The 18,906-nt window shown below is 38.8% G+C and overlaps 1 protein-coding gene and 1 long non-coding RNA gene across 6 annotated transcripts in view; one reads left to right on the top strand and one right to left on the bottom strand.

The window, feature by feature from the left end:
* Positions 1–1,074: 1,074 nt before the first annotated feature.
* On the bottom strand, positions 1,075–4,493 carry LOC110678803. 2 transcript variants are annotated; one of them, XR_002501952.1, is made up of 4 exons: positions 4,062–4,492; positions 3,111–3,934; positions 1,308–3,037; positions 1,076–1,237 (listed from the first exon to the last, which is right to left on the bottom strand). It is a non-coding gene; the product is annotated as an uncharacterized LOC110678803 (long non-coding RNA). The 2 variants fall into 2 exon arrangements; XR_002501951.1 differs by having other exon boundaries at positions 1,075–1,237; positions 1,308–3,934; positions 4,062–4,493.
* Positions 4,494–7,735: 3,242 nt separating this feature from the next.
* LOC5564875 (microtubule-associated protein futsch) overlaps positions 7,736–18,906 on the top strand; it is a 37,501-nt gene continuing 26,330 nt past the window's right edge. For 3 of the 4 annotated variants that reach the window (XM_001649174.2, XM_001649173.2, XM_021850455.1), the window contains exons 1-3: positions 7,737–7,901; positions 7,965–8,861; positions 16,178–18,023. In XM_001649174.2, coding sequence (XP_001649224.2) covers positions 7,899–7,901; positions 7,965–8,861; positions 16,178–18,023 — 2,746 coding nt within the window. In that variant the 5' untranslated portion in view covers positions 7,737–7,898. Of the gene's footprint in view, positions 7,902–7,964; positions 8,862–16,177; positions 18,024–18,906 lie in introns of all 4 variants that reach the window. The other variant, XM_021850456.1, reaches the window with a different exon arrangement.

Raw genomic sequence — 18,906 nt, 5'->3', positions numbered from 1 at the left:
AAAAAAAAAACAGTTGATTGTTCCTGTGACACATAAAATGTATATCACGGTTATAAAGAAAATTTTCCGGTTTACGGTAGCCGCAGAGTTTTACCGCAGCTGTCAAAGTTCTACCGCAGGCTTCGAAATTATTCTATCATTGAAATAAACAGTTCAATCATAGTATGCGGTATCTAAGGTATCATTGAAGCCTACTGATGATTTGCAAGTGCAAATCAGTGATGCGATTGCTGCGGTAGCTTTTCGTTGAACCGTAAAACGGAAAGTTTTCCCTAAAATTGCAATAACATTTTTCAGCGTGATGAAATAGGGACCGCAAACTTCTACACTGAGAATAATCCGCACCTAGTTTATATGTGCGGCACCCATAGATTTTTGCAATCAAGCTTTGCACATAAATTCTAATACCGATGCAGATAAAACCAGTGAAACTGGAACCCTTAATTTGTACATGCGACGCACACCCAAAATAAGGGTGGATTCAATAGGGTCCTAAAGCTCTGTCTCAATTTCAGTACCAAACGCTTACACTCAAGATAAAGTCCTCATTTGATCCATGTGCAAACCCACATGGATTTTTGCAATGGGGGTTCGCATATGCATAGTATGTGCGAACTCAATGGATTACCTCCAATCACTGTTTTCATTAAGATCATGATGAATTCAAATTGACTCCATACTTCACGCACATACTTTTTAAGGGTCGCATCAATCGTACTTATTGACGTTTCACATCAATTCAGGATGTGGTTTTAAACGTTTCTTTTCTTTGAAAGTACACGGTATTCATTTTTGTATTCTGAATCAGAAATATGTCGATTAAGTTCACGAACAATTTCTAAACCAGTCAGCAATGGAGTATTAGCGAAGGATGGAACAGTTTATGAATTTAATGAAACATCACTGATCCAGAGAACAAAATATTGTTTACCAGGTGTTCCAAGGAATATCCAATGGTGAATAGTTAGATGCAACATGTTTATTATACAGATCTATTTAAATTTATTACAAACACGTATCACATTCAAATTTCTTTCTTATATACATAAATAATAAGTATTGTACAGACCATGACACTGGTTACTTACAGATTCCTGGCACCACTCGACAATTCGCCGGAAAATTTCATCGATGTTCCAAGCAATTTTTTCGCTGGCTGCTGATCCGGCACCCGTCAATGCGTCTTCCAGTTCGTCTTTTGAAGTTCGCGAAAGACAATCAAAATCTATGTTTGCACCTTAAAAAACATGCATAACGTTGAAACTTCATGTTGAACCATGTTTATTGTTCAATCTATAGGCAATTACCTTCAAATGTAACCGAAATTTCGGCAGGCAGCTGTAATTCGTATAGCATGATTTCGCGGAAACTTATTTCGGTAGCCATCTTTGTTTTCACTGTGTGGTTCGAGATGCGAACGAGTTCAAAGTCTGCACATACTATAAATGTGACTCAAATGACATGCATGCATTACACAAATTAAAGGTATTTGTTAAACATGTGATAAATATATAGTACACATTAGGTCGTATGAATAAACTGAGCAAAAGCTTTTACTTTACTCAAATCCACCTGTCAAATTATTTTCTTGAGCATTTACTCAAGTTGGTATGATAAAACTGAGCATTTGAGCATTTACTTTTCGAACATCCGAATTCGTATGAATAAAGTGGTAAAAGCTGAGTAAATGCTCAGAAAATTCTGAGTCACCTACTGACCATGCTCAGTTCAAAAGTTTAGTATGAAAATTGAATTGAAAATTGCAATAAGATGCATGTAATCAGCATCATTATGAATTTATGGTTTTCGATCGTTGCGGACGTTGGCAGAATTCAGTTAGTCGGATTTTATAAGGCCAGGCACTACGACAGACAACTGCGCACCTACAGCAATGTGAATCGCGTGATGTTTTTGGCTGTTGACCAATATTCACTACGTAAGACAATTTTGGAGGGTTCTCTCCCCATCGTAATATATTTGTATGAAAGTTAAAAACAATTTGTATGACGCGTAATAACTCCCAAACCCCCCTCCTCTCATAAAACCAACCCTTACGTGTTTAATGGACTGCACTTTAGGAACTTAAATAGTCATGATTGGCGAAATACAAGCTTTCTCCCAATTTGAATTGTGGTAAATAATTTTCAAATTCTGCAAGCCGGTGTACGAACGAGCTCGAAAGAAAATTCGAGAACCTGATGATATATGTCTTGAAATACCAATTTGGATTTCGATAAACTCGGCATATAAAATTGACGCAAGGTTTGGAATCGAAGCTGAGACAACACTGACCACAAATAACACAAAAAATCCTTCAGAGATTCTTCCAAGTATTTCTCTAGATGTTCAACAAAATCTTGATTTTTCAAATGGTTTAGGGTTTACCTTCAGAAACTTTTTAGGGAATAAATCCAAAGTTTTCATTTAGTTTTTCATCCAAGCTCAAATTAGCAATCCGCAAAGAATTCCTTCATTATTTATTAACATCTTTAGTAAATTAGCCAATTTGTAAATGATCCCTTACTTTGTCAGAGACGGATTTCATATTACAGATGCTAGCGATTGATATACAACTAAAAAATCGATAGATTTGAGTATTGCATGCATCAACATAAAAAAACGTCACAAAAAAAATTGTAAAATAATAATGAATATACATATTTTGCGTTTTTTTATTATTTAATAATTACCATTTCTCCACAACTCTCGTAAAAATGACGTGCTAACATAATTTTGTTAGATTTAAGGAATACATTGTAAAATATTACAAAACTGAAACTTCAGCGAAAATATTCTAAAAGAATAAGCCGAAGCTTTTGTGATGAAATTTATTGAACAAACTTCGAAACTTCAATTTGGCGAATTTTACATTTATTTATCAACATCTGCTGCAGCGTTGATGTAAAATAAACATCATATTTGTTCAAGTAATTCAAAATGATAAGTTGAATTGTAAGCGAACGAATTAAATTGTTTAACTGTTGAAAGACAACTTAGGTTAGAAGCTGCTGGCGGTTCGGATTCTAAGGAAGGCCTTCTAAAAAAATATTGTTGAATTATTTGAAGAATCATTTGCTGAATATCGGACGAAATTTGTGGAGAATACTTACTCTTGGATTTTTTATGAAGATCTTTCTGTTTTAAGACGAATTCTTCAAAATATTATGAATTAGATTATTTTGAGATAACTAGCAGTTTATCTGATCAGGTCTTTTAAGGATATTCCATACGGATTTTGGCGGATAAGGGCCAGATAGTCGTAGCATTAAATTCGCAGCTATTCAGCAACTTCAAGATGAGGGTCGTGGTTTCAAATCCTACCGGGTTGGCATTTTTCTTTACTTTCCAGGGCATAGAGTATCTTCGTACCAGCCACACGATATACACATGATAAATTGGTCAGTTGGTAAAGAAAGTCCTCACCAAAAGTAGGCTCTTACTCATCTTTACTGGTAGGATGATGTTACGTGTTACGAAAGAAGAAGCAGATTTTGGCAGATTCTTACAAAATCTGTGGTGGGTTTTGGGCAAAACCAATAGATATCAGCTGGTGAAAAATGTTGACGAACATACGGTTAATTTTCGTAACGACGTTTATTTCTTTAAATTTCAATCTTGTTTCCAATGCCTGCGTTAACTACGATGCACTTCCCTAGTCCTATAGTTTCTCATTCACTAGTGCCAATCCGGTCACCTGTGGCATCTTGAATTAACATATAACACACAGACGTGTTGGATTCAATGCAATTTCCTTTTGTTGCTGATGCTGCTAATGCTGGTTGGTTGTTAATGAAGATGCTGCCGGTTTAACTTCATTCTTACGATAATCCTGGTGCTGTTACATATCGACCCTACAGGAACTAAGCTCGACGTTATCGTTCAGTGGAATTTAGCTTGTTCTGGGAGGGTACGGTCACCGTTTGATTGGTAAGATCTGTTTGCGAGGGATACGAATAAATTATTTGCAGAATAACAAAAGTGCATCTAGAGACGAACCAGCCAAGGGCTGAAAGTCTCTCTAATAAAGAAAATTCATTTCAACAAAAGTGCAAATCACTTACCTTTGTGGACGAACCGGCAGCCGTCACATGAGAAAAACTGCAGCAACATCCTTCATGTATCAAATGCAGTCTTTGCAGGCGGCACACGATGGTTGCAGTTTCTTGCGCTCACTGACTTATTCCCGGCAGACGTGATTGAATAGCTTCGCCGGGGTGTGTGAGTTCATCAGAAGCCGGCACAGGCGGTTGATTTCTTTCTCAAGCAAAATTTATGCTTGAGATCTTCAAAGGAACTGTTGGCTGCTGCGCAAAAATCGGATAGCCAAAACAAAAACAAAAATTTTGACAGAGTAAAAGCTAAGTTCGAAATTCGAACTTACTCTGAGCAAAGTACCGTTTTATTCATACGGTTTTGAGTAAATGCTCAGAGACTTTACTTTTCTCAAGTCGGGTTGAGTATGAGCAAGTACTCGGTTTTATTCATACGACCTATTAAATCAATGAAACCACAAAATTAAGCAACGTATGTGCAAATGCACCTGTTTTTCAGGGGGCGGTTTTTTTGAGTGTAAGTTTAGGGCAGAAACACATGTTTACTCAATTTTTAAATGATTTTCTTTGGTTTAAGTACAAAAAACATTTTTTTATGATTTTTGAGATTATGTCACACCCTTTGGTTTAAACCAGGCCCATGACAACCATATATCGATACACAGTGTCCTTCGTAGCCAGGATGTCCCGGGCGATAAGTGAATATCGCCCACTGTCAGTTGTAAGAACTGTGAAAATAAAGACCATTGTTTTGTTTAATTGTTTGTTATGGTTTGATTATCAATTTTTGATATTGTTAAATCAGCTAATAATGTGCCAAAAAGTAGAAGCACATTCATCATTTTGATGACTTTGGAGGGAGAGCAAACATTAAAAGGCATCCTGCAAGCCTCCAAGCAAGCAATCAGTGATTTGATAGCGACTCTTACTCAATTATGGATCATAAACATTAAACAAAACTTTGCATTCTGATTGCACTCTCGATTCAAATTACCCGAAAATGAGTAAACACATGGAGATGTTGACTACGCTAAAAGTCGTCCCGTGCCATGGGCCTGGTTTAAACTCAAATGTTGGGTATATTTTGTTTTCCGTGTTCCTTCCGAAATGTCAGATAGGAACAACCCAAGTATTAAAACTATATGCCCTGTGTCATTTTTGTCGAAAAAGTGAATGTCAAACAAGATCATAAGTGTCAATGTTCATATTTGGAACCATTTTTAAAATTGAAGTTTAAAAATGTTATAGCCGTTATTTGAGCTGGAAAACTTGCTAAAGTAGTTGCAATAACATGCTCTTTCGTATTATTAAATAAAAACAAGAATTCATTTAACATTTTAGGACCCAATTGCATCCATATAAACCTACTTTTATAATTTATGTGCGGTAACAAGTAATGAACCAATGGCTTACTTTTATCATTATTTTCTATTTGTTTGCTTTTCTTCGATGATTTAAAAAAAAAAAGAAAAGCAAAAGAGTAGATTTATCTTTAAACTGAATTACCCGCATAAAAAATACATTTTGCCAAATGTTGCAAACACTACGATGCCATTAACTGATAAGGTTAATGCATCGCAAACTGTTGAACAATATCAAACCTGAATCTTGGGATAATTAAAAACTGTTTGTGTCATCTATACCAAATAATGACAGTATAATTTAATTTTCAGATATTGTTGAACTATATGGAGATGAAAAATTGTGGGAAATTGTAGTACCACATGATTAGGGCTCATTCACAAATTTCATAACGCTAAAGGGGGTGGGTGGGTGTCCTCATGATGTTACGACTCATACAAAATTTGTAGAATATTAATACAAAAAGCGTTACGAGGGGGTGGGTGGGTGTTGAAAATGGCCATTTCCGGCGTTATGAAATAAATGAATGAACCCTTACCTATCCGCAAACCGTTGATATTTATTATCATACACGCTAATACCACAGAGAAACAGATGTAACACTTAGAACAAATCGCGATCAAAATCATGGTCACGAAAACATGTACGCCCAATGCTAAAAACACTGTAGGTGGCCGATGGACCAACAGGAGGCGGTAGTGTGTAAACGTCAAATACGAACAAAAACGACGCGAGCGCTGCGGGTGATCGATTGACCACCTACCATATATTCGAATCGATCGTTAAAAAGTTGGTCGATGGATATTAGTGAGAGTGTGACGTCTGTTTGTCTGTGCTAATACCAAAGACAAACAGACGTCACACTCTCACCATTGTCCATTGACCACCTTTTTAACGGTCGATTCAAAAATATGTTAGGTGGCCAATCCGCCACCCGCAGCGCTCGCATCGTTTTTGTTCGTGTTTGACGTTTACACGCTACCGCCATCTGTTGGCCCGTCGGCCAAACACACCGATTTTAGCATTGGGCGTACATTTAGAGTGGTTCAAAAAATATTTTTTGCTCCACACCGCTCATTCGATTCTAGCTCAAATTCTGAGTGTCCTCCCAAAATTTGAGCTCATTTGGATGAAAACTGAGACTGCACAAGTCCTTTAAAGTTTATATGGGAATTACTATGGGAAAAGCAAGCAATTGTTCATAGTGTTTGCCCATGTGCTCTTGGGGACTGAAACTATGTTGATACTGTGAGATACATTCATCAGCTACAACTTTGCCGAAGACCGTTTTTAAATCGGACGCCCGGCTAATTAGTTATTGATTTTTGAATGAGTTGTAAAACTTTGGCTATAATTATTGGGCTGCTCTGCAGGCATCACTGGATATATGTAGTAAAACATAGTAGCCATGATTTGTGCGTGCTATCTTTCGCGCCAGGTGCAGCAATGTTGCCTGTTCAGAAGTTAAATGAGCACTGCTGAAGAATTTGCGACTGGATATATTGTGTATTTCTTTCACTACTGGACTGCGAAGTGCGGCCTCATAAGTGCGAAAGTGTGAATAAAAGTGCGGGATTGCATTGAATCCTGTTGATGTCTTCGGAGCACTTATTCTTTGATTTACGTAGAATAAGTCCCCCGAAGACACCTATGCGATTTGATGCAATTGCGCACTTTTATTAGCGTTTCCGCACTTGTAAAAACTTCTGCGATAGTCCAGTGGTGAAAGAAATGCGCAATATATCAATGACTAATTACTGAGGCGTCCGATTTTAAAACGGTCTTCGGCAAAGTTGTAGCTGATGAATGTATCTTACAGTATCAACGTAGCTCTATTCCCCAAGAGCACATGGGAAAACACTATGACCGATTGAATGAATTGGTTGCTTTTCTCATAGTAATTCCCATATAAACTTCAAAGGGCTTGTGCAGTCTCAGTTTTCATCCAAATGAGCTCAAATTTTGGGAGGACACTCAGAATTTGATCTTGAATCGAATGAGCGGTGTGGAGCAAAAACGATTTTTTGAACCACTCTAGCGTACATGTCCTCGTGATTATGATTTTGATCGAGATTTGTTCTAAGTGTTACGTCTGTTTGTCTGTGATTCTACCATGGATTCGGTAGATTATACAAGAAAATTTGTTTGCGTGTATGATAATGGTAAATTCCTATGCGGGAAGTTAACCCCCAAAAATGGTATTTTTGACGCACATTTTTTTTTTGCGTGTAAAGATGTTAAATGAGCCAGGATGATCGTTGACCGACTGTTCTTCCTACCTTGAATATGTACCGTGATTCGAGCAAGACTTCGAAAACCCCCTCCTCAGCAAAGCAAAAACTAACGGTAAAAAGCGAAGGTTTGACGACATGAGAGAATGTGTTTTATTGTTGTACCATTTCCCGGTGAAATTACAGTCAAATTTGAAACAAAATAAGCCAACTCAATTCGAATAGTCGTTCCTCCGGTTGCTCCACGTCGAAAATGGTATGTACGGGTAAATTTGTCACCTTTTCGTCGAATTTTAAATTGGCACTTCCCAAATTGCAGCAGCCACAAGAAGACCCAAATATGGCCGAAAACAACATGGTGGAAAGAAGACACGACGAACCGTGTAAACTTGCCGAACCGGTAGGCCAGAAAGAACACATGCCGGACAACCACGAAGTGGACCACACGGAAACGGTGAATTCCACGGAGAAAATGTCAGAAAATGACGATTTGACGGAAGAGGAAGAGAACAAGCTGCTGCAAGCGGAAGAGGACGACTTGGATGTGATCGATTGCTACACGGAAGATTTTGACAGCGACATGGAGAACGACTTCTGCCGGAAGGAAAAGCAGAAAAATGAGGAAACGACGAAGGAAAAGGAGAAAACCAAAGAAGCGATGCAAGAAAAGGAGAAAAACAAGAAAACGGTTACGAACAGTAAGAATATGGATAAGATAGAGGAGAAACCCCAAAACAAAACGACAACAGAGGAAGAAGTCAATCAGCAGAAACCGTCCCCGAAGAAAGTTGCCGCGGAGCTGGAAGATGATGATGACGAAGATGTAATCCAGCTTTGTGACGATATTTCGGACACATTTCTTGAAGATGATGCCATCGGCAGTTCGGCAGGTCCGACAAAACCGGAAATTTCCTCTCAGGCAAAGATTGAATCCGAGAAAGCACGAATTCTCAGTGAACCACTGGTCAAACAGTTGGTCATACCGGAGATTTGCGTGTCTGATGAAGAGGACGACAGATCGGTAGGTAGCCAGGAATCGCTGAGCTTGCAAATTGATCACTGTGTGGAAAAGGCTGCGGAATTGATCAGTGAAGTGGTGGAGAATGGGCGAGGCAAAACCGATCCGTCAAAAGCTGGCGGAACGGTTCCGGCGGGTAAAAATGGATCGGCGTTGAACGGAAGCAACGCTAGCGAGGGCGGCCTCTACGGGTGTCATGTAAGTAATGTTTGAGTACTTTTTTATTTATTAACCTCTCTACCGGCAGCTTAATTTTTTACCGCAAAATTCAAATTCAAATCGTTATGACTGTTTTGTTTTTCAATATTTTTGCACCATTTTTTCACAAGTTCTCAAACAACTCTTCTAGTTTAGGAATCCGTGTCGATATTCATTATTGGTGATCTGGTTTTAAAGTTATTCCGATGTTCCTTGCGGGACCGACATTTTCCATATAAAATGTCTTTGGCGGCCATTTTGTTTTTGATCAATTTATCAAAAAAATAAAATATGGGCTATATAATGCCAGGTAATAAGGAGCTTCTCAGAAAAAATCATACAAATCGGTTCAGTATTCTTGGAGATATCTGAAAATTACGATATGATGTTTTTTGAAGTTTTTAAGATCTTTATTTGGCCAGCGTGGTTCCAGAAACTTAAATGGTCATTACTTAAAGACGGCTGCACGAAATTGCTTCATTTTTTCACAACATACTCTCATTAATGTATTGTTTTGAAGAGTGAATATCCGAATACGATTAAAATTCTGTAGGCTGAGAAATTAACGAAGGGTTCTAGTTACGGCTCGGTCCCCCAAGGAATTTGGGAATATCTTCAAAACCAGATGACCAATGATCAATATCGACACTGATCCTAAAACTCGAAGAGTTTTTTGAGAGCTTGTGAAAAAATGGTGCACAAGTATTGAAAAACAAAAAAGTTATAACTATTTGAATTTGAATTTTGCGGGAAAAAATGAAGCTGCCGGTAGAGGGGTTAATACAGTAATACCTCCATGAGTCGATGTTGCATGACTCGATATCGACCCATGGATCCATACTAGAAATTTCATGGTTACTATGATGGTCCCTTGAAACAGCATTCCAAAGGATTTCTGCTCCATGACTCGATATTTCCATGAGTCGATGGTCCCTTCAATGTCGACTCATGGAGGTTTCACTGTAGTAGTTATAAGAACGAATTGCACACTAAATAACACACTCAAGCAAATACGAACAATTCTAAAATTTTTAGATTTATGTGATTACCTAAACCGTTCATGTTGGATTATTGCGCTATTTTGAACACATTGTTTCTTAAGCTGGAATTCTTTCAGGATCCTAGGAACTATTCCAGAATCCTTAGAGGATTTCCAGTATTCTTCAAGAATCCATAGGGGATTTTTAGGAACCGTTTCAGTATCGTTTAGGAATCCTTGCAGGATCCATTAGGAATCCTTCCAGAATTTTTCCAGTACCCTTCGGATATCCTTTCAGGATCCATCGGGAATCCTTGCAGGATCCTTTGCGAATCCCAGGGTCAGTATTTTTTTTTGGGAATTCTTTAAGGATTCTTCAGACAGTCTTCCAAAACTCTCCGGGAATCCATCGAGAGTCTTTAATGGATTGTTTGGTAACAGTTCCAGGATCTTTTGGGAATCCTTACATAATCTTTAGTGAATCCTTGCAGGAGTGATCCTTTGCTAATGCTTCCAGCATTTTTCATAATTCCTTCGGGAATCCTTTCAGGATTTTCTTGGTAATTTGAGCAGGATGCTTTGGAAATCTTTATTTCAGAATCCTACGGTTTCCTTCCTTCAGGATCCGTCGGAAGTCCTTCTCTAGGTCCCTCGAAATTCCTTCGGAAATCTCCAGAATCCTTTAGAAACCTTCCGAAATCCTTCGGGAATCCTTCCGAAATATTAAATATTTTTACGAAATTCTTCATAAATCCTTCGATAGATGCGCTCCAATTGTCAAGGCAAATTCGAAACGAAATCATGTTTGAAGGATGACACTGTATTCTTACCATTTCAAGACTAACAATTCAAAAGGCCTCATCTCCAAAAAGTAAACAATGAGAAAAATGCAATCTTGTTTTGTCAAACAATAAATCAAATTTAAATTATGAATTTAAGGTTATAAATACGCTCAATCAATATTTTAGGTGGGGATTGCTTATCAAACCTTCCGGTCCGCCTCATAGTTACGTACTATTTGGTGCTGGGTGTAGTTCTTGTTTTTCCAGCTGTATTGAAAAGCATGAGCCATAGTCTTTGGCATACAATCGGGTCTTTCTTTAGCAGAAAAGAACCGAAATGTCTATCGACGACCGGTGATTGCTAGCAGATATAGTGGAGAGCTTGTCTTGATACGTTCATCGCTTCAAGCTAGTTGAAAAACTGAATACACTGATTGCCTGTCGATCAGAGCCGAACTAGGCATAGATCGTCTACATACATCTGAATCTACATGTCTCCGATGTATTACATCGTTCCAGGTGGGAGTTATCTGATATGTGAATATGGTACCATAACAGAATTTTCCATCTGAACGAAGTGATAAATCATAATATTCCGCAAACTGTATCACACATCTACAGAATGTATTGCGTGAAGTTAAGACACAGCAGAGTATTGGGTACATAGGACCAAGTCCCTGCCGGGTGGCGCGAAACTGATGAGCGATAGACAATAGAATCAACAACACTGCCATAAGGGATAGTAAGCATGTGACTATTGTCGAAACTATGATTAGGAGGCAAATCAACATCCCAAGATCAAATTTTTGTTACAACCCAATGTAGGTATTATTAAATTAGGCTGTAGAAAATGATAAATATCTGATCACTTAGGAATCTTGCAACAGGTAATAAATGCCCGTAGTCTGTTTTATTCGAATACACATGTATAAATTGTTAAAATTGCCGAATCATACGCGGAATTTATTAAACGGATCATGAAATTAGGACTGAAATCATAATGATGATAGATTATCAACTTTCCTTTCGTCTTGCTATTTGTTACCGTTAGAATCACCAAACTGATTGGTTTCCCACTACTTACACCAATACAACAGCACGAAAACTGAAGTATTATAATCGCGCGTTGGAACTTTCAATATCCATATATTACATCAATAGTGAATTCTTGTATGTAGCCAGTATAAATAACAGAATCATCAACTTCTTGAACATTCTTCAACTGAAAACAGGATGCTTGTTTTATCAAACATGCTCAATCTGCACCTAAAATCTCGGATCCAAATAGTTTTCTAAATAAAAATTGTATCTAAATAAAACGTGTAGGCCAACAAAACATAATTGAGTAGGAGTTTACAAGTTACTTAGCACATGAAAAGCAGTTTAAATTAATCTATTACTAGATCAACACTAATGCTCACATTTTTATATTCTCATTTCATCATGGTCCTCATTGCTCGAGCGGAGACGAACACCCTGGAGATGGAAAAATCGACAGCGCTACGATAAGGAAACGTAACAGATGAGAAACTATCGATACATTTATCAATTATAAAACCCCGTTTTAATGTTAACACTTTGTTTCTGTTTTTTCTGTTTTTTTTTTCGTTTCAGCAATCAAATAACCGAACCAACTCTACTATCTTTTCGTTTCTTCTTCGTTATACTTATAGTCCTTCTGGCACTGAACCGAGTGGTGCGCCTTCCGCTTTCTTACTGGTGCTGTTTTTCCTGTACATTTGGCATAGTGTCGGAGGTGGTGTACTGTATTTGCTATACAACGCACTACTTTCGATATTGTGCTTGGCGTGTGGGGAAGCAGTACTAGTGGTGAAGCGGAGGGCGCCATTCGGTTTAGTGCCAGAGGGACTAAATCTATTTAATGTATCTGAAGCTTGTGGGACCGCTTTAATTCCGGCGCCTGCTTGTGGAAGATCCCGGTGTGCTAAACGGTATAGGACATGTTAACGGGGGAGGCTTGGTAGGTCCTCACCCAGCCCGTGTCTAGATGGGCGGATAATTGTCTGCCAGGGTGTGGATTGAGCAATTACAAATTACAATTACAATAAATACGCTCAATCAATATTTTAGTTTGTGTCAACATTGAAAAAAAGTATGGAAAGGAGTGCGTGTAGTTAATATTCACGAAAAACGAAGTTGGGAAAATTTTCGGACCTTCTAGTAGAATCGCACGGTTGATGTCCTTGTGCCGAGTTCTTTAAGCTAAGGAGAATTTTATTAGTAATTGAGAGAGGTTAGGTTTAACTAGCTACTTACAAACTGGTCTCCTTAGTTCTTCTATCCCAACAATATGCTTCCAGTGGTACTCCAGTGGTATAAAACCCTATAGAACAACATACGTAACTATCTTGGCATTAAGGGTAGAATAACTATTAACTTACAACCGATATAATAATCACCAGCAAACGTGAAATTCACTTTATAACAGGCTGGTTCTGATTGTGCTAACCTATGCGAAAACAATTCATTTGTATTTCAGGACTGCATTCAATAATTAATAATCTACTACAACTTACAGTGCAGCAAACCGGGTATTTTAGTCCAATAAAATGCAGAACAATCCAAATACTTTTGTAAGCTTACTATTAACTTCGAGAAATAAATTTAGTTTCAATACAATATTCCTTCACCTATGACTTGCGAAAAACATCTTATCTTCCTCATTCCCTGGCATTGACGTATGTCACGCATAGAGACTTACGCATGACTCGAGACATTTCACGGTCGGATATTGTATTCAAATCCGCAGTGCTGCTAGCGTTGGCAACAAACGACATAAAACGTCCGTAAAACCTTATTTTCAGTTGGGTCAAAATTATAAGAATTTTACCATATGACACACAAAATTGAATTTTCAGCATTTTTCGTTTATTTCCTTATTATAATAATTGTATCATGTAAAAATAGATGAAAGGGTAGTTTCTTAACAGTTCTGCATATTACAATTTACTTGAAATTGAATGGTTTGTGTTAAAATATGGGTGTCCATTTCGCCCCGTATGTTCATTATGCCCCCAATCCCCCTATGTTATTTTATCGTCCAGAAAGTCGATAGATAAACTAATTTATAGCTATGAATATTCATTACTATCATTTTAGCAAAAAATCCTGCTAAAAAAACGAGTCAAAGGAAATGAGGCTTTTATTTCACCAAAAGCTGTGCAGCCCTTTTCATTTGTGGCCATAGACGCCGGCCGACGCTGATGAGGCCTGTGAGTTGACGCCTTTGTTTACTCTAAAATGTGTTGAGGCCTTCTAGTTGTGGCTTGGTTTTTCATCATCTTCTGATGTGGCCTTTTGAAAATCATTTAAAATTGATGATGAAATAAAAAATTTGAAGTGTAGAAGAGTGTTAAGTGGTGAAGTAAAGTACATGGAGAAACCTACAGCAAGAGAAGATTCGTGCGGTCGATTAAATATGTGATTGATTGAACCCTTCGTCATCCATGAACATTATGTATGTGCTACGCGAGTTTGTCGTCGAGAAAATGTGTGGAAATATTGGTTCAATTGAAATAATATTACAATTGAACGTTATTTTTCATGCAATTGAAACCAAATCGTGTTTTTGTTGATTGTCTGTGAAGTACAGACAGGCTGACACAGGTATTATTAGGTAGTATGATACAAAATACATCAGTCTACAGGAACCCGATAATGTTCGCCGTTTAGACAACCACTGTATAAAATAATACAAGGAGCAGTCGCTCCGTAGTATTACCTGCATCTACTTAGTGAGTTTGGAACGTTTTTTCGCAATCTACATTGCAATTTTGATGTTTGTTTAACAGGCCTCAACTCGGTTTCCGTCAGATATAGAAATGAGGCCTTTTTGAGAAAAGGCCGCATTTGCGATGAATATCCTGGTTAGCGGAAAATGATATGGGGCCTTTTAAAAAAATGTTATTTTTTCAACTTTTATGCATATTTTTGAATAACTATTGTATGTTTTAGTAAGAATAGGCTCTTATACACTGAAATCAGCAGAAAACCTATTTGTTTACATTTTAGACGTGAGGCCTTTTCAATTGTTGGTCTTGATTTTTGTCAAATTCACAATTAGCCTAATAATATAATTGCCCCTTTTAGAGTCCTCCTGGCTACACCACTGGTCCATCACCCGAAAGGCTTTGGGGTTTTTCATATTTTGACACGTAGAATCTACACTCAAAAAAATCCAAACGTCATTGCTACGTGAAAAATCACGTAGATCATTCCAAATTCATTTTACCTCCACTTCACCTGACCAAGATAAAGATCACTAAACCATTCATAACCATCAAATAGTGACTCGGTAATGTTTACTGAGGTTACCTATCGCGCTTACGTGGAATTCACGTAGGTGCCTGAGTTCATTTTGACATCTGCATAGTGTACGTACATTCGGTGTTGAGCTCAAATCCTAAGATGGCGCCCGCTTGATTTTAGAAGAACTTCAGAAGCTGCTGCTGCTTTAAACCCTGTGTAAGATTGATTTCAAGGTAAATATGCTTTGAATACCGAAGAATCCGTGCATTACTTCATATTTTATACGTTATTTATAACCTCTATCAATTATAGCACGCGAAGGCTACAACAAGACAGACCAAACTTACAACATTGGGGAAACGAACAGGAATCAAAATGCTCAGATTGGCAATAAAAATATCACAATTTTTTAAGTTTGTTTACATTTTCCAATTGGGAATTAGTTTTCTTCCAAAGCCTATTAGAAATAAGATCGGTCTTTATTACAGTTAAATTTAATGCAAAACCATCTAAGTCCTATTGAAACGCTTCGTAAAGGCTACCGGAAAATCCACGTAGCTCTTACGTTTAGCGACGGTGGAATGGACGAAGTTCAAAAGTTCATGCGTTCATTCTGGGCTACCTATGATTAACGTAAGAGCTACGTGAAAAGTGCGATGGAAAAAAACCACGTATGTTTTCACGTAACAATGACGTTTGGATTATTTTGAGTGTAATAAAAATAGTCCGGTTGGAAACCCCGTGTAACACCATCGTGACCTTCCCTTGTAAGCTTAGTGATCTTATGAGCGCTTCTACAGTTATCAACTGAGAGCTTTCTTTGTCAAATTGACCTCTTTTCATTCCTATATCGTGTGGCAAGAACAAAGATATTCTATGCCCTGGAAAGTCGAGAAAATTCCGTTAAGAGAAAATATTCTCGACCAGCGGGATTAGAATCCACAACCCTCAGCTTGGTCTTGCTGAATAGCTGCACATTTACCGCTACAGTTATCTGGGCCCTACACTAGCGGTGTCTAATGTCGAATTCGTTTTTGAACCTAGATTGGAGCTGGCGCAACCCGTTCTGAATCAAAGTTTCGACCCCAACTCGGTGTAGGTTCGACCGAACCACAATTTGCTTGACGTTGGTTTGTTTATGTGTTGATCACCGCCTCAGTCTCTAAAAACGAAAACGCAAGCTTCTCATTTCGCGCGAAATCCACAATTTTTTTTTTTAATATTTTAAACCTTCAACGAAACAAACTAGTATTTACCGTTGATGCTATACTTATTTCAATTTCCAGCAGGAGGATCCGGACGTGTTGAAGTTAAAGCTGGACCTTTACCAAGACATGGGAGGTATGGATTACGAGGCCGAAGATAAAACGGAAGACGGTGAAAAGTTGACAGTGATAAGGATCAAGGAAGAGCCTTGTTCGCCGAGAAATCTTTTCTCGGAAAATGAAATCCCCACCATTGAATTGACCTCGACGGACGACGAAGTAGTAACGATTTCCATCAGTCCGAAATCGAAGGTAAAAACCAAACAGAACAAGAAAAGCAAGAAACGGAAGTCTAAGAAGAAAGGATCCACGGAATATGTGGACCTCAGAATGGATTCATCGGAAGATTCCTTTCCAATTGTGGTGGATTCATCAACGGTTTCGATTGATTCCCGGAATACCGAGATGCATTCTGAAGAGTCTGAAAAGGCAAAAGCTTTGCATAATCGTAAGGTCACCACAACTCCGGAGGTGAACGGTGTTGGTAAGAAATCCAAAACTGCGCGAAAGAGATCTGTAGATGCTGATTTGATCGAACCGCCAGTCAAAAAGAAGAAGAAAGTTGATCCAGCCATGATGGGATACCAAAAGCGCCGCAGATCCGTTGGTCGATCGGCATCGAAATCGAGTATGCTTTCGGTCACGTCGGTTTTGTCATCGATTCCGGATGAGGATATGGTTGTGATTTCGGCGAATGACGTCTTGCTCGCTGATCCATCCATGATTGTTACAGGTGAAACGACCAATATTGAGAACGATAAACGACAGAGTGAATCAACTGACGAGATAACCGATGGTAAGTTAGCAAACGATTCGAAAGAGGAATTAATGCACTCGCTAGATTTGAAGGAAGCTATTACAAAAGAATTGGTGCAAGAGGTCTCGCTGAACGGCGACAAGAATGAGAATGAGTCGGATGAGCATAGCTTCCCATTGCCAACAACGGATATAGCGCTAGAGGACATGCTTGAGTCATTTATCGATAAAGAAGCGAACAGCAAACATTCCGAACTAGTTTTCCACTCCATTTCCCCGGAGGAAAAGTTTTTGATGGATTCGCTGTTTGCAGATTGCGAGAAGCAGTCGCAACAAGTCCCCAGCGAGGATCACCTGGAATCCCTCAAAACCATCATGGATGACGGAAAGCCTCTAGTTGAGCCCCAGAAAGTAACGGAACCAATCGCTATAAGTTACACAATTTGCGATGAAAGTATTCAGCCGGAAACTGTTCACATGCAACTGGAGACTTATGCTCCCGAAGGCGAATCTGTACCGGATATGGCCAAAGGACCAAAAGCTCCGAACATCAAAATCATCCAGAACTACCAGAAATATCCATTCCAATCTAAACCTCCGAAAAAACAGAAGCTCAAAGATAACAATTCCAATGGCCAACAGCGTAAGGGGCGAGGACGTAAAAAGCGAGAAGTCAAAGATGACACCGACGAAGAATATCTTCCATCAAAGGTACGCACTCGCAATCGCGGCTCAAAACCACGAAAGCGTAAAAATTCAAAACCCCAATTGGAAGAAGAGGAGCTCAACGTCGTGGATCAACAACAACACCCGGAGGATGGACCTCTCATTTCGGAGCATTCTCTTCCCAAATTCGACAACGGAGACGATGACGACGACGGAACGGCAACTACGTCCACGGTGTGCCGTAACATGCCAACCCTGGAGGAGGATTTGGCAATGACCAGTTCGGATGAGGGTGAAACGTTCGAGGCTACCAGCAAGGAATTGATTACGACGTCGCCGTCGAAAATTAGCTCATCCAGTACCGAAGGAAGTGGTGGTGGTACAAAGCTGAACGATGATGGGAAAAAGGAGAGAGACGAACGACAACCAATTCGGATCACGAAGGGTAAGTGTTGCTCTATCTTAATGACAGGTAACTAACCGGAGGTTTGGGCATATTTGATGTGATTAATATTCACTTCCTTTTCCCTATCAGCCTAGATAGTGTTGGTAGCGCTTGTTTCAATTGACTAATGTCGAATTCGTTTTTGAACCTAGGTTGGAACTGGCGCAACCCGTTCTGAATCACAGTTTCAACCCCAACCCGATTCAGGTTCGACTGTACTACAATTTATTTGACATTGGTTTCTTTATGCGTTGATCACCGACCCAGTTCCTAAAAACGAAAACGACATAAGAATCCGCGACTGCCTGTTCTGGTGAGAAAAGTCTACCTAACAGGTGACCCCTACTTTTCCAAGATATTCAGCTGCTCTTCTTCAGTCTCAAGTCTAAGTAGTGTGGGATTAGAAATATGTTAGTTTAAATTGTCACCTTTATGGTTTCGCATTACATATGCGTTTTACACAGTGTATTCTGTTCTTTTTTGCCTTTGGCAATTTTTAATAGATACCTAAGTGTTTTTTTTTTGCTGCTAGTCTTTTTTGGTGATGTGATTGCAAAAATTTTAATCCTACCTACTTTTGGTAATGGCTATGGTTAGTTGTGCAAGAAAACAACAAACGGTAAGAAAAAATCAAGAGAGTCGAGCCCAGATGGAAACGTCGGCTTCCGCTATGATCGACCTCATGTAATATCATAGGTATGCACACGAAACGAAAAGCAAGCCATTTTTCCAAACTATTGTTCCGAGAATTATTCAGTTTTCGCTACATAATTTCATCGGTTTTCTTCAGTCATTGGCTTTGTCCGCTCTTGCATGTTGCTCCGTCGATTAACATTTTGGTCTTTCTGCTCCGGATAACAGAGAATCCGCGTCTGGTCCGGGA

The sequence above is a fragment of the Aedes aegypti genome, chromosome 3 (genome assembly GCF_002204515.2).
Source record: "Aedes aegypti strain LVP_AGWG chromosome 3, AaegL5.0 Primary Assembly, whole genome shotgun sequence".
NCBI lineage: Eukaryota > Metazoa > Arthropoda > Insecta > Diptera > Culicidae > Aedes > Aedes aegypti.
This window is presented reverse-complemented; position numbering and strand designations above follow the sequence as displayed.